Genomic DNA, 15,117 nt, shown 5'->3' on the forward strand with positions numbered 1-15,117 from the left:
AAGTCTTTATAAGACCTTGCACACCATTTTTTCTGTGTCTTTCCTCTCTCCTGCAAGTGAGGGGAGCACCCTGTTGCAACAGTTCAATAAAGGCCAAGCCTACTGGCTGCTGTTTTGCTCCAAGTTATCCTGGTTGGTGTCTTTTTTTTGTCCAAGGGAGCCCTCGGGTTTTTCCGTTAACAACCCAACCCCCCCCACCTGCCCCACCTTGGAGCCCCCACTGATTTCTCAGCCAGCGCAGAGGAGGGGATTGGGGTCTTCTCCATTTCAGAGCCAAGAAGCTCCGCACATCCCTGTGACTTGAATTTTAAGGCACTTTTGCGTCCTCATCCCTGGTATAAGAGCAGGCGGGAATGAAGTCCGCCCAATGCATTTCCTAGGTCGTCTGATTTAGTGAGCCACTTCTGCTAACTAATGCTGCTGAACCCTCAAAAGTCACCAAGTTGAAGACCATTCCTAGATTCACTGTTGTTCTGAAAACCAAGCTGGAAGCTGGCCCTGTTCTCCCCAGCAGTTTGGGAGCCCTTGGACCCAAAAGTGCAGGGTTCACTGGCTAGGAGATTTATTTGTTTTGGTGCATCCTGGGTCCCTCTGCATCTGAGCTGAAAGCAGCAACCCTCAGAGAATAAGACCCACGGGCAGCACTGTTGTGTTGCAGCTGGGCAAGGAAGGGGGTGGGAGATCCTCTCTTAGGCACCCCCTTTCATCACGCATGCAAAATCATGCTGCAAATCCGCTACCTGATTTCCACCTCTAGAGGTGCAAACCTTTCCAGAAATCAATATAGGCACTGGAGAAGCACATGCTCTGTTGTTCCTGTTTGTCCAGAGTCACAGGGGCATTGCAACTGATACAGTAGCAAATAAAATACTAAGCAGGTGATTCTTAGGACATTGCACCCAGACAATCCGGTTTGTTCATTAGTTTATTTTTCTCCTGACACCTCATAGGAAGCTGGTGGGCTGTCTTTAAAAATCTCCAGCTTTGCTAAAGGGGAGATATTGAGAGAAATGATTACAATGGTAAAGTAACAGGTAAAGCCCTGCACCACACACACATAAGGCAATAAATACTTTTCTGTAGCTGACACCCTTGTGAGCTTTCCCTTCCCCCTCTCCCTTGGCCCTTTTCCTGCAGATGTAAGATCTAAGCGCTGCCTCCATGATGGGCGTCTCCAGGTATGGCTTTGCATTCCCCCGGACCATCTCCAGGACCATCTCTATCAGCTCAGAGACCTGGTCCTCCCGTTCTCCTAATGCCGCCCTGTTATTAAAAGCGCAGAAGCGCCCCCCGCATTCTTGGACCAGCTTCCGGAGAGCCTCGTTATCTGACTCCATCACGTAATCCCGCAAGGAGTCGCCTTCTAAGGCTTCTTTGCGGGTGAACAAGAGGATGGTGTGCTTCATGGCCTCCCTCCCAAACATCTCCCGGACTCGCTGGGCTGCCTCCTCGTCCTCCGCGGTGAAACGGCCCACCTGGGTCACAAACACGAGCGCGTGAGGGCCAGGCTGAGAGAGGTCAAGGCAGCGCTTGGTCTCCTGGTCCAGCCTTTCATTGCAATCTCCGGTGCCCAAAATATCCGCTGTATCAATCACAGACACAGGATGGCCCCTCCAAGTGCAAGATTCCTTTTGGCAGGACAAGGTGGTTGTCCTGGGCTGAAGTTTCGAATCAAAGAGCTTCTGGCCAAGGATGGTGTTTCCTGTGGCGCTTTTGCCGCCTCCAGTCTTGCCCACAAGGACGATCCTCAGTTCTCCACTATTTCCTGTGGGTTTTGAAAGACAGCAAAGAGCTGGTCAGCAAAAATATCAGAGCAACCACTTCTGGTGGGATCCCTCTTAATATGTGATTGTTGAGGATTATATTGTTTTCTGATCCTCAGAGAAACTGAATGCATATGTAAAGCGTAAGGTAAAGGTAAAGGGACCCCTGACCATTAGGTCCAGTCATGACCGACTCTGGGGTTGCGGCGCTCATCTCGCTTTACTGGCCGAGGGAGCCGGCGTACAGCTTCCGCGTGATGTGGCCAGCATGTAGCGAACCAGAGCAGCGCATGGAAACACCCGTTTACCTTCCCGCTGGAGTGGTACCTATTTATCTACTTGCACTTTGACGTGCTTTCGAACAGCTAGGTTGGCAGGAGCAGGGACCCAGCAACGGGAGCTCACCCCGTCGCGGGGTTTCAAACCGCCGATCTTCTGATTGGCAAGTCCTAGACTCTGTGGTTTAACCCACAGCGCCACCCGCGTCCCTTATGTAAAGTGTACACATGTATAAATAAAAGCAGAAGAACAGATTGGGAAACATTTGTGTACACCTGATAAATTCAACAGTGTAAATAAGTTTTGATGGATGCAATAACGGAATTCTGAATGGTTAATTTTTTTGTAAAATATGCAGGGATTTATGATATGCATCGTGAATTTGAACAAGCGCTAGTTCCTTTTCCCAGCTCTGGTCAGTGCAGGCAAGAATGAGCCGGGCGAACCAGTGGCCTGATGCAGCCGAGGGCATCTTTCTAGGTTCCTGTAGATGTGCGTCAGGATGGCATCCCACCCAGCCACCTCCCACCTCCCCAAATCACAAAATATTACACATTGGTATAACAATATTTTTTTCTGCAAATAAACAAAATAAACGTCATTGGGGGTGCCGTGAAAAGCTCCTGCGAAATAGATCTGGAATAATCCACCCCACCCCAAGCAGTCAATCTGCCTCTGAGTCACTTGAACCCTTCCTTACCTCCTCTGGTCCAGTCCATCTTCCCCTGAAAAAAATGGCAAAAAAATCAAGATGATATTCTCAGGCAGCCTTCTATCTGCAAACCCAGCACCCCACCCCTGGTTCAGACATGTGGTATCACAAATGAGAAACAGCACATTTCAGACATAAAAATGTTCAGAATATTTTGCAAGCAATGAGAAAGGAAATGCCCACTGAACTCTGCCCAAACGCTGTGGCTCTTTCCTCAGGTGGCACTTCAACAAAATTCAATTAAAAACTTTATTATTATTAATTTCAACTATTATTTTCACGTATTGCAAGCAGAAGAACACCCCCCTCACCCTGAAGAGAGCGCCTGGCAAACATCAGTCTAAATATATAAGGCTTTATATGACATTTGATGTTTTATCTATGTGTTTAGATCTGTTGGAAGCCGCCCAGAGTAGCTGGGGCAACCCAGTCAGGCGTGTGGGGTGCAAATAATGAAATTTATATTCTGGTGGGGTGTTTGTTTAATTTATTCATTTCATAAAAATATGCACCCCTTGATTGTAAAAAAAAAGAACCTCAAAGCATTTTGCCAAAAGATAAAATCACCATTAAGAAGAATTAACAATTACTTAAAAGCTGAGTTAAAAAGTTAAAATGACAAGAACAGATTAAAAGCCTCGCCAGCTTTCTAAGCATCTGAATAGGCTTGTCTAAACAAGATTAACAGGCCTTCCAAGTGTCCCTATGTTCCAGGGACAGTCCCAGATTTACACAAGCCCCTCCGGTTTCAGATTAGACCCCAGAACGTCCCGCTTTTCCTTAGAATCATAGAAACATAGAATCGGGGAGTTGGAAGGGACCCCGAGAGTCATCTAGTCCAGCCCCCTGCAAGGCAGGAATATCCAGCTGCCCCAAACGGGGATCAAGCCTGCAACCTTGGCTCTAACCAACAGAGACATCCAGGCTTAGGATGTCCCTATGATCATCGGAGAAATGTTGGAGGGCCTGGAGTTAAGGAACCCACGAGCCAAGGAGATAAGTAACCAGACCACCTTTAGAGGACATCTGGATAGGGAAGCTGTTTATTGTTCGGTTATGCTTTTATATACACGTTGGAAGCCTCCCTGAGTGTCTGGGGTATAAATAATAAAACTATTAATATTATTATGGGATAGAACGTCCCTATTTTCATTGGGTAATGGTTGGGAGGGTAAGGAATAATTTCAGCAAGCTCCAGAAGGAGTACAGTGTCCCTGACAAACACAACCCTGCAACTGCCCTGTTCCTGTTTGTTGTGGAAGAGAAGCCCCAGTTCGGGCGCACTCTTAAGCCACACTCGGTCGATCAGCCTTTAAGGATCCTCCACAGGGATCCTTCCTTGCCTTCTGTTGCAACAGGCTAAACACAGCTGCTGCCTCCCTAGGAAGCTTGAGGGCAGGGGCCCAGCCTGGTATGTCTGGGCATATTTAAGGGAGCTGCTTCTGAGCGAGGAAGGTGCGCCCAGGAGCGCGGAGAGGCTGCCCCGGGCTGCCAGCGGGACAAGGGGCATCTCCCGGGTCCTCTTGCAGCAGGGGCTCCCTTTGCAACCAGATCCTTCTCTCCCTCCTTCTCTCCCCCACTCTGCCCTTCCCAGATGGCAGACTTCACCTCCTCAGCTGCCTCTGCAGATCCTTCCTCGGCCCGCGTCGTCTTCCACGCCGGTCTGAGTTTTCCTGCAGCGAACGGGAGCGAGAGACGAGCTGCTTCTCCGAAGGGAAAATGAAAGTAGCAGCTGAATTAGGTCCCCTTCGGCTTGGAATGAGCAGGACAAGAATTCCCCCCAGTGGCTGCCTGGAGAACCAGCAGCTGGTTTGGGCGATGGGTGGCGGCGTCGGGCGCTTTTCAGCTTAGAGAAAAGGCGAGCGCACGAGAGGGTCGCAGAGTCAGAGAATTATAGAGTTGGAAGGGACCCGAGGGTCATCCAGTCCAGCCCCCCTGCAATGCAGGAATATGCAGCTGCCCCATCGAACTTGCAACCTTGACATCACCAGCACCATACTATACTGAGAAGTGCACAGAATGACGCCTGGCAGGGGATGAGGGGGACGAGTCTCCTAATATTCAGGGTGTTCTCACAAAGTGTAACGCTGGTGGTCAACAAAAGAGGTTCAAAGGCTCAAGGCAAATCTTTAAAAATGTAGTATAAACACAGACAACTGGGAAACACTGGCCTGCGAGAGCTCCAGTTGGAGAACAGCCTTGACCAAAGGTGTCCTGGGCTTTGAAAACACTCGAACTCTGGATGCAAGGGAGAAATGTGCTAAGAGGAAGGCACGATTGGCAAATCCATGCCGTGATCAACTCCCGCCCGGAAACCAATGTCCCCACTGTGGAAGGACGTGTGGATCCAGAATTGGCCTCCAAAGTCACTTACGGACTCAATGTTAAAGCCGTGTTTATGGAAGACAATCTTACTCGGCTACGAGGGATCACCAAAGAAGACAGAAGATTCAAGGTGTTGAGCGATGTCTCATGCATGATGTCATGCAGCATCACACAGCATCACACGCATGACGTCATGATGTTGCTCAGCATCGCCCACAGGGCCCCTCGATCCCCTTAAGGAGATGTTTATTATGCTTGCGTGTTTTTAGGATTGTATTTGACTCTTGTAAATGGCTGTGGAGCTTTTCCTAAACCCAATAAGCTAAGTCATGCTGACACCTCTCCCCCTCCCCACTTTTTAAAAGGTGACGAGGATGTCAGTCTGCAGAGAGAATCGGGGGTGGACTGGGGGCAATGGGGGCTGGACCCGAGGAAAGGAAAGGTCAGTGGGGCCCAAGCCCACAGGTCCACCTTTGTCCAGGTTCCAATGGCCTGCTGGCGAAAGGTGCCCATTGGGAAAGCCACCGGCTGAAGGTGGAGGTCCTCCCCTCCTGTGCCCGGAGACGGTCCATGGCTCTGTGCTCCCTTGGGCCAGATGGATCCCTTCCTCACCCTGCTGCCCTCAGCTGCTGCAGCCACCATCTCCCGTCCTCAGAGGCAGGAGCGGCCCAAGACATTTTGCTGCCTGGGGCAAAGGAGATAAGATGGTGCAATTCCCATTCTCTGCATCAAACCTGACTAGATTGGGAGTTGACTCTCAAGCCAACACTGGTGATGTTCTGGCAAATAGCATAGCACTCATTTCTTTTTTCTTTTTTAGTCTTCTATTTGTATTTTTCAAATTTATACATTTCATTAGTTTTGCAAACAATTTAACATTTCCAAATTTTGACTTCCTTCCCCCTCTTTCTGCGGTTCCTTAAATTATTATTTTTCAAAAATATATTCTGCATATCCAAATGCATTTAACTTGCTCATTTATTTATCCACTGTAAATATATACTCTTATAAAACTTACAGGTTTCTACAGTAATCATTACAGTAATCCTGCTAATGTTTTTATCTGTAAAAATTCAGTAATCCATTTCCATTCTTTTATAAAAAGTTTGTTATCCTGATTTCTTATTCTTCCGGTAAGTTTCGCCATTTCTGCATATTCCACAAGTTTTTGCATCCCTTCCTCCTTTGCTGGGACTTCTGCTTCTTTCCATTCTGCATCCTCCACCCCAAGCCCACTAAGGAGGATTCCCTTGGCTCACATCTGGAGACATCTCCCCCAGGGGGCTCCAACCAGCAGCTGCACAAGCCTGCCTAGCTACAGAGCTACAATATTTTGTAAATCCTCTTAAAAGTCTGTAAGAATTTGGTATATGCACTGGTGTTTTCTTGCAGAAAATACTTTCCACCGGCTAAACTGGAGCCTTTTCCAGGCATCTTTCTTAATACTTACCAAGGAAGAGTCTGAAACCAAACAAGCAGACATTTCTCTTGCTCCCACCAAGTCACTCTCTAGATACTTGTCACTGCAAATGATACGAGTTATTTACACATTAATGACAACTAACCAGCCAGTTCCTAAGAGCAAAGGGTAATTACCATTCAAAATAAACAAAATCCCTAAATCTCTCTGTCAACAGCAACTAAAACGGTAAGATTGCCACTGAAATCAGGACATTTGACAAAAGCTGCTGGTGTTGCAGGTTGTTCTAACTTTTAGCAGCAAAATTTGGGCAGTTAACTCATCCAAGTACTTCCCCACCCTTTCCCGAATTATTTGACATATTCCGAGGCTGAATATTACAATACTTTTTAAATCTTCTTAAAAGTTTGTAAGAATTTGGTATATGCAGTGGTGCTTTCTTGCAGAAAATACTTTCCAGCTAACCTGTCACCCTTAAGTTGCAACCCTAAACCTATTTGCAAGTGAGCTAACCCTGAATTGTTTCAGATTCCCTCGCCCCTCTTCTCAATCCCATGCCCACACACCACCTGTTATGTACTGAGTTGAATAGGACCCAGAATGCAGCAGTCTGGTTGGTTCTAGAACAATAGGACCCAGAATGCAGCAGTCTGATTGGTCCACAGGAGCCACCCAATCCAGCTCCAGGTGGAAGTGAATCCACAACCTGATTGGCCTACAGGAGAAGCCCGGAATTAGCCAATCACGTGGGGCCCATTGTGTAAATAATGTATATAAAGCAGACATTCTGGGGGAACTTCCATTCCTCCTCACCACTATGAGCTGAATAAAGAGCAGGAAATCCACTCTCGACTCCGAGTATATTTCACTACCTCTTTGGCAATCACAGCTGCCCTCTCTGCCCTCACTTGGATACAGACCTAGACGGCCTTATGCGCTGCTTCTCTAGTCTGTTTTCCTGAACTTATTAGCATCAGGAGTCAAACATTTGATCTGAGTAGAAAAAGAAAGTAATTCTGCCATGGATTGGGTTTCCTCTGGCATGGTCTGACACACCGGCTGCCAATGTCTGTCAGTGTTGGTAAACAAGCTGGTTTACAGGAAAAGCATTGGGAAGAAATGGGGGGGGGGAGGGGAGCAGAAATCTTGTCAATCTTGGGAACCAGAGTGCTTTAGGTGCTTTATTGCAATTCAGTGATAGGTCAACGGAAGCATTGTTAGAAGAATCATCATCATCAACAATTATTATTTTTGTTTTACTATTTATTTATATAAATAGTTTATTGCTTGTAAATAAATAAATGGTATATGGCTTCAGCAGATGATAATAATAATAATAGCAATAATAATAATATTTTTGGAGAAATAAGGTAAATATGTTCAGATATGAAGTGGGGTGAGTTGAGGGGGCTGGGGCATGGGAGAGGGACGGCACCTTGGGGTGCTGATTGGCTGAGGGTGGGGTGTGGCAACCCGAAAGTCCTCAATTCTCTTCTGTCACTGGAGGGTAGAAATTGTGAGCCTCCGCACTATTTCTGCAGCACCAGCAAACTACCCCGCTCCATGGCACGATTTCCAAGGCTTTTCCCGTAAACCAGGTGCTGTTATAGTCAGTGGCAGGATGCCTTGGTCCAGCTATTTCTGTGCTGGCAGAAACCTACTTTCGTTTTCAAGGCAGATCAAATGCTGGTCTCCTAATCCCAGTGCTGGCCTCCTGATCTAAAGCAATCCAGAAATAGGCAAATATCTGAGGAGGAGAAGTCACCATCAGGTGCTGCTCAGGAAGCTGTTCCAAGTTGCTTCAAGCAGCACTCCATTCAGTTACAGGCCAGGCTCAGCTTCCATATTATTTGTGGGTTCTGGTGCAGTGGTGCCTCGGGTTACATACTCTTCAGGTTACAGACTCCGCTAACCCAGAAATAATATCTTGGGTTAAGAACTTCGCTTCAGGATAAGAACAGAAATCGTGCTCCGGTGGCGCGGCGGCAGCAGGAGGCCCCATTAGCTAAAGTGGTGCTTCAGGTTAAGAACGGCCCTCCGGAATGAAATAAGTACGTAACCAGAGGTACCACTGTATATTTAAAAAAGAGGAGCCAGACATCCCAGTACAGTGGTACCTCGGGTTACATACGCTTCAGGTTACATACACTTCAGGTTACATACACTTCAGGTTACAGACTCCACTAACCCAGAAATAGTGCTTCAGGTTAAGAACTTTGCTTCAGGATGAGAACAGAAATCGGGCTCCAGTGGCACAGCAGCAGCAGGAGGCCCCATTAGCTAAAGTGGTGCTTCAGGTTAAGAACAGTTTCAGGTTAAGTACGGACCTCCGGAACAAATTAAGTACCGTACTTAACCTGAGGTACCACTGTACATTTCTGAGCACAATTCAAAGTGTTGGTGCTGACCTTTAAAGCCCTAATTGGCCTCGGTCCAGTATACCTGAAGGAGCGTCTCCACGTCCACCTCCTTCTATTGGCTACAGGAGAGGACAAAACTGCCCTCTGGGAGGACAATTTCAGAGGAGCTGCATTTGGTCTTCTGCAGTTCTGAGCAGCAGCAGGAGGAGACCCACACAGAGGGAGACCCACACAGAGGGAGACCCACACGGAGGGAGACCCGCACCTCAGACGGACCACAGGTTGGTATTTGGGAGAGGGAGCAGCAGCCACAAGGTTTGACTTTAAGTCTTCTGTATCTCAACCTGCCTCAGAGATGCTCAAGGTCTGCTTTGTTTGACCTGTTGCTAGAGACTGAGTCAGAGCTCTCGGAAGCAAAACTTTGGCTGCGTGTATAAGCATGAATCTTTTCCTTTTGATTAAATGGGCAGTTAAAGGAGCCTGACAATCTGCAGGAACATCCTTCTAGGGGTTTTAAAGTTTATTTATAAAGGAACATGTCCTTTCCCCCTCCGCCACTCACCAGAATTGCCTGAAATTTGCAGACATGGAGACTGACAAATCCCAAAATTAGAGTTGAAGTGTTTCCTTTGCCATGGGGGGGGGGGGTGGTACAAAAAAACAAAGAAAAAAAATCAGTAGGGGGGAGGAATGGAAATGACTTCTTCTGCCCCACACCAGGGTTTTTTCGGCACACAGCTTCTCCCTGCAAGAAAGAAATCTCTGCAATGAACTGGATAGAGAAAGGAGAGGCAGAGGAAAGAGAAAGGGTCCCTCTGAAAAATCAATCCTTGGTTGGCATCTCTTCCCAAATCACTGAATTCAGGGATCAAGACCTCGGCTCGCCGGTCAAAGTGGAATCTCCCCCTTCCCTCCTCTGTTCTCTCCAGCCCATCCGCACTCGAACTCCGAGCAAGGGAGTCTTTCGCCAAGAGGGAGAATCAGCTCAGCTGCCCTGCATGCAGAAGGTCCGAGGTTTGATCCCCGGCCTCTCCAGGTGGGGCTGGGGGAGAGACTTGGGCCTGGGAAGCGCCTGCCAGTCAGTGCAGGAGACATTGCGCCAGACGGAGCGAGGGCCCCACTCTGCGCAAGGCGACGTCTGGGGTTCCCAAATGCAGAAAGAGAAGCGCACCTTCTTCTCCGCGTTGTCTGCGCTGCTTGGAGAGAGCAGCTGCGCTTGATGGGCGTTGTTCTCTCTCTCTCTCTGTCTGTCTGTCTGTCTGTCTCTCTCTCTCTCTCTCTCTCTCTCTCTCTCTCTCTCTCTCGTGTGGACCAGGGACTCGGTTCAGAGGGGAATAAAACGGGGAGGGGCGAATCCAGCCCCCTCTCACCCTGCAGTGCACCCAAATATTTCTGGCTAGCAGCCCAGAGCCCTTTCTCAGACGTCAGGGAGGTTTCTCTGACTTGTTTCTCATTCACCAAAAGAGAATTGCCAAGCGGAGACGACTCTGCTCGCCCCACTGAGTCTTCCGGGGCGCTTGCAGAAGCACCCGAGAGGCAGAGGAACCCCACACTTCCCTCAGAGACCCATAGGTTAGTGTTGGGGAGGCGTGAGGTTCTTCCCCTTGCACTTTGTCATTCCTGAATAGATAAGAGGAGAAGTGGCTTCTGTGCCTGAAACACACTTGTGCTTTAAGAGATGACAAACGCAAGTCGTTCTGTTCCCCTGAGATCACTCAAGCAAGAGGGAAAGGGAGAGTCATCCAATTCCCACGTTTCTGGTAAGACGCGTTTGCACATTAGAAGTTGTCACGGCTTCTTTTGTTGTCAAAAGCTTCTTTTGCACGGCTGCTGCAAACCGTTCCAGCTGGCATATTGCAGAGGGGACTTGGTGACGGGGCTCTTGCGCTGATGATGCCCTCGCCTCCTGCTCTCTGGCTCTTTGGAAAGGCCACAAATCCATCCTGATTTGGCCCAGACTCGGAGCAAAGGAATGAAGGCTGCAGCACAAGGCTCTCCCAGGCTTTGGGGTGGGACATGGGGGACCCCTGCCCTGACTCAGGATATGGCACCTTCCTAAGATGCTGAGCACCTCTGCTGCTGCCAGTTGCTTTCTTGCAGGAGGGAGGGGGCAGTCGGCTGTGGACCATCTGGGCTATTGCATCCTGGACATTTCTGTGTGTTACCTTGGTTTGTTTTACCAGTCTCCATCAATTAATGGGAAAAGTATTTCAGTCATTGATGGCATCCCCCATTGTTTATTCTTCTCTGCTCTCTGCCCCTTTCGCTTATTTTAAGACTGCCACATGTGTGAGATTGCTCTTAATCCTCGCAATTTGGGGGAGACCTGCATCAAATCTCTTTCTCTCTCTCTCTGCCCTACCTTTCCTTTTGCCTCATCTTGGGAGAAAGCTGGGGGTGTCAAGAGAAATTGAGGGATCTTCAAATCTTTCTGCAAGCACAATCAGAGCATAGGTGGAACTCAGCTCCAGCTCCAGTTCTGCTGTCTCACACCTTTGGCTTTTCCCACTCTGTATAGGAGGAATCTTCCCTCCTTGCAAAGTCATTGGTCTGCTGCCCAGGAAGAGAGGCTGAGACCAGGTGGCAAATTGCAGGACCCATTTCCTTGGCAGATCTCTTGTGCTGCTGAAATGTGTAGTGCCTTGAACTCTGTTTAGAGGTGATGAGAGTAGGCAATAATGCTTATTTTATTTTTCTAATCTAGCAAGAATCAAACTTCCTATGAGTGAATACAAAAAATGTTGATCATAAGCAAGGTTAATATAGAATACATACAAGACAGCAGGGCATACATTGAACATGTGGACAAGGTTTATAGTGATTGCAGCTAAAGGCAGCAAGCTTGAAATCTCCTTAGCAGATTTTGTGAGCACAGGCAAAGTCTTGGCACTTAACCAGGGTTTGAGTTTGTTGACTTGGACAGAAAGGGATGCTCATCCAATCTGCAGATGACACTGAACTGGGAAGGGTAGTTAATACTGAAGAAGAGAGAATCAATATTCAATATGACTGTAACAGACTAAAGAACTGGGGCAATACTAACACCACTCATTTTAAAGGGGATAAAATGTCAGTTTCTGCACTTAGAAGTAATAAACAGGTGCACAAATATAAGATGGGGACACCTGGCTTGCTGGCAGGATATGTAGAAAGGATCCAGGGGTCTTAGTAGTAAAGGTAAAGGTACCCCTGCCCGTACGGGTCAGTCTTGACAGACTCTGGGGTTGTGTGCCCATCTCACTTAAGAGGCCAGGGGCCAGCGCTGTCCGGAGACACTTCCGGGTCACGTGGCCAGCGTGACATCGCTGCTCTGGCGAGCCAGAGCCGCACACGGAAACGCCGTTTACCTTCCCGCTGGTAAGCGGTCCCTATTTATCTACTTGCACCCGGAGGTGCTTTCAAACTGCTAGGTTGGCAGGCGCTGGGACCGAGCAGCGGGAGCGTACCCTGCCGCAGGGATTCGAACCGCCGACCTTTCGATCGGCAAGTCCTAGGTGCTGAGGCTTTAACCCACAGCGCCACCTGCGTCCCACAGCGCCACCTGCGTCCCGGTCTTAGTAGACCACAAGCTTAAAATGAGTCAGCAGTGAGATGCAGCAGTTAAAAAAACAAAACCCTAATGCAATCCTAGGCTGCATCAACAGAAGTCTAGCGTCCAGATGAAGGGAAGTAATAGTCCCACTCTCTTCTGCCTTGGTCAGACCTCACCTGGAATACTGTGTCCAGTTCTGGGCACCACAATTTAAGAAGGAGGTTGACAAGCTGGAAGGTGGTTAGGATGACCTTCCCTGCTAGAATGTGCACAGGCATCTCTGTGGTGGGATGGACAGCTGGGTGCTGGAGGTACCTAATGCCCCATCAGGTGTGGTCCTGGTCTCCTTGGATGTGGGGTAAGGATACTACTCTGAAGGAAGCCCTCCTTGGATATCTAAATTTCTACAAAAAGGGAAAGAAATAGGAGCAAACATGAGCAGCCTTGTCTTGTAAGCTTGGCCTAGGAATCCTGTCCAAGCAGAGCCCCCATTGGCACATGATCTCTTTGCCCAGTTTCAGGGTGATTTCCCCTCCCACTGCAGTTCCGTGTGACACAGTCCCCTTTGTTCAGGGATCACTGGATAGAGTTTTCAGCTGCTACAGGGGGCTGTGGATGGAAGGGAAGCAAGAAAATGATCAGTTGCACAAGCTACCTTCCACATGTGCAACTACTACATACAAACGTCTAATCTCCCCCCCCCCCCCGCCTGCCCCTGATGAGACATTACCTCCCCCCCCTTTTTTGGCCTTCCTCTTTTCCCCACACGCTTTGCATGCCGAATAATCTTTCCAGAGTCCTTCACACCTCTTCTTTCTTGCAGGGAGGTGAAGGCAGGAGAGCAACCTGGACCTGAGCCATGGACAGATCAGACACCCCGGTTAAAATACCAGCCCTGGGCCGCCCATTCCAGCTGGGGATGCTGTACGACTGTCGTAAAGATGCCCTCATCCCAGGTAGAGCTGGTGCAAGGAAGAGCTTATACTGAAAAGGGAAACATTATTCATATCAGGATTAGCAGTCGGCCCAAACAGTGCAGTTTCAGTGTTAAACGTGCTCCTCTAATTCATTTTCAACATCCCTTACTGTCTGCTTCCACTTCTTTTGCCTGCGTTTGTGTTCCTTTATGTTCTCTGCATTTGGACAAGACTTCCATTTATTAAAAAGAAGTTTCTTTGCCTCCTATAGCTTCTTTGCTCCTTAACCTTGCTGGCATCGTCTTGGCCCAAATCATCATCATCTGCCAATAAAGATTCAGCAGGTGTGTTCTGTTTCAATTTTTTAAAGCTTGCTGAAAACCTTTCTACTCCACCAGGCCTATGCAGGCCATTAAGAATGCATCTTTCCACAATTATTACTGTAGGTAAAAAAACAGGACTTTTATTCAGCCAGAACTTGCCAGAATTCAGTTCCAGCACCTCTCATTGCATTGCATTATAAGAGAACAAGGGAAGCATTCATGGAGAGTTCTGGCATCTTTTTTTCTTGAAAAATACCACATTAAACATAAAAAAACTTCCCTATACAGGGCTGCCTTCAGATGTCTTCTATAGGTTGTCTAGTTACTTTTCTCCTTGGCTCAGGGGGTCACATAAGTCCACACCCTCCAACATTTCTCTGATGAAAATAAGGATGTCCTAAGCCTAAGGGAAAGTGGAACATTCAGGGATCAAATCAGAAACCGGGATGGCTTCTGTAAATCCGAGACTGTCGCTGGAAAATAGGGACACCTGGAGGGACTGTAATCAATTGTGGTGTACCTGTACCAATAAGTTAACAACTTTCACCACTGTAATGTGATGTGTGCCGGCGTGGTTGCTCAAGAGCGAACAGGCAAGACTCCCACTGGTCTTTTCAAAGCTTTATTATCTATCCAAAGCATTCACTGTGCAGAGCGTCTCAATTGCATGTCTGCTCAGTCGCTAGCAGCATCTGGGAGTGGGCAGTCCTTAAACTTTCCCCAGCAGAGCAGTCTTTTGACCCCCATCCTACGCGCAGAGAGGGCGTGGGCAAAGGGGGACCTTCCTCCCCCTCGCTTTGCTCAGGCTCGGTGTTGCGGCTCTCTCTAGCATCCTCCGAGCCCTGCATCCCTTCCCCACTGGAGGCATGAAGGCTGCCTGTAACACAGCTGCTCTTCCACCTCTCGCCTCTGAGCTGGTGGCAGTTCCCTGACAGTAACTAAGCCAAGTTTTACTCCCTGTGTTTTCTGACTGCTGTATGGAAAAGGACATGAATCTGACCTTCGGAGAGTTTTTAAGTAAACCATTATGAATTTACCAAAGATGTGGTCTTTTTCAATGCCGGGTTGGGGGATGACACTATTTTCGGAGGAACTCACAAGCACATATTTTAAAGGTCTGACAGCCTAAATTTCCACACTTTGCTTTGCTGCATATTTTGTGATTTTAAATCTGCTGATGTTCTTTCACCCAAGTGTTTTGCCCCGACTTGTATCTTGGCCCCCAGGGAATTCTCATTTTCCCCGTGCCAGTCAACAACTAGCACCAACTCTCTATGGCCTCAAGCAGGAGATGTTCACAGCCCTAAATGGTGGTGATTGAATCTTATCCCTGCTGCTGAGTTGTGCCCATCCCCTTTCTGAGGACTGTATAACAGACGCTCATGAAATGTTCACACTTGTTCCACGATCATATCTGGTCAAATATTTTCCCTGCCTTTTGCAAAGTTTTACAAAACTGCACAAACCTCTTTCATTGGGGATGACA

At 48.2% G+C, this 15,117-nt stretch overlaps 5 protein-coding genes across 6 annotated transcripts in view; 3 read left to right on the top strand and 2 right to left on the bottom strand.

Annotated features, from left to right (window-relative positions):
- The window catches only part of LOC310827821 (erythroblast NAD(P)(+)--arginine ADP-ribosyltransferase-like), an 840,324-nt gene that overhangs the window by 770,967 nt on the left and 54,240 nt on the right, over positions 1–15,117 (bottom strand). The gene's annotated exons all lie outside the window — the stretch shown is intronic.
- The window catches only part of LOC310827682 (uncharacterized protein), an 83,578-nt gene that overhangs the window by 21,494 nt on the left and 46,967 nt on the right, over positions 1–15,117 (top strand). Inside the window, exon 2 of the mRNA XM_083703979.1 lies at positions 13,215–13,347. Within this exon, the coding sequence (XP_083560105.1) occupies positions 13,251–13,347 (97 nt within the window). The 5' untranslated portion in view covers positions 13,215–13,250. The remainder of the gene's footprint in view (positions 1–13,214; positions 13,348–15,117) is intronic.
- LOC310827839 (GTPase IMAP family member 2-like) lies at positions 912–6,544 on the bottom strand. Its single transcript, XM_083704344.1, has 4 exons — positions 6,530–6,544; positions 4,363–4,457; positions 2,743–2,767; positions 912–1,765 (listed from the first exon to the last, which is right to left on the bottom strand). Exons 3-4 carry the CDS (start codon positions 2,759–2,761, stop codon positions 969–971), a joined length of 816 nt encoding a protein of 271 aa, XP_083560470.1. The 5' UTR covers positions 2,762–2,767; positions 4,363–4,457; positions 6,530–6,544; the 3' UTR covers positions 912–968.
- The window catches only part of LOC310827678 (uncharacterized protein), a 244,131-nt gene continuing 238,064 nt past the window's right edge, over positions 9,051–15,117 (top strand). Inside the window, exons 1-2 of one of the 2 annotated variants that reach the window (XR_014556476.1) lie at positions 9,057–9,140; positions 9,580–10,431. The gene's annotated coding sequence lies outside the window, so the exon portion shown is untranslated. Of the gene's footprint in view, positions 9,141–9,579; positions 10,432–15,117 lie in introns of both variants that reach the window. The other variant, XR_014556475.1, reaches the window with a different exon arrangement.
- Positions 10,600–15,117, top strand: part of LOC310827769 (uncharacterized protein) — a 174,871-nt gene continuing 170,353 nt past the window's right edge. The window contains exon 1 of the mRNA XM_083704191.1: positions 10,600–10,619. The gene's annotated coding sequence lies outside the window, so the exon portion shown is untranslated. The remainder of the gene's footprint in view (positions 10,620–15,117) is intronic.

This window comes from Podarcis gaigeae (genome assembly GCF_964106915.1).
Source record: "Podarcis gaigeae genome assembly, chromosome: 12".
Classification (NCBI taxonomy): domain Eukaryota; kingdom Metazoa; phylum Chordata; class Lepidosauria; order Squamata; family Lacertidae; genus Podarcis; species Podarcis gaigeae.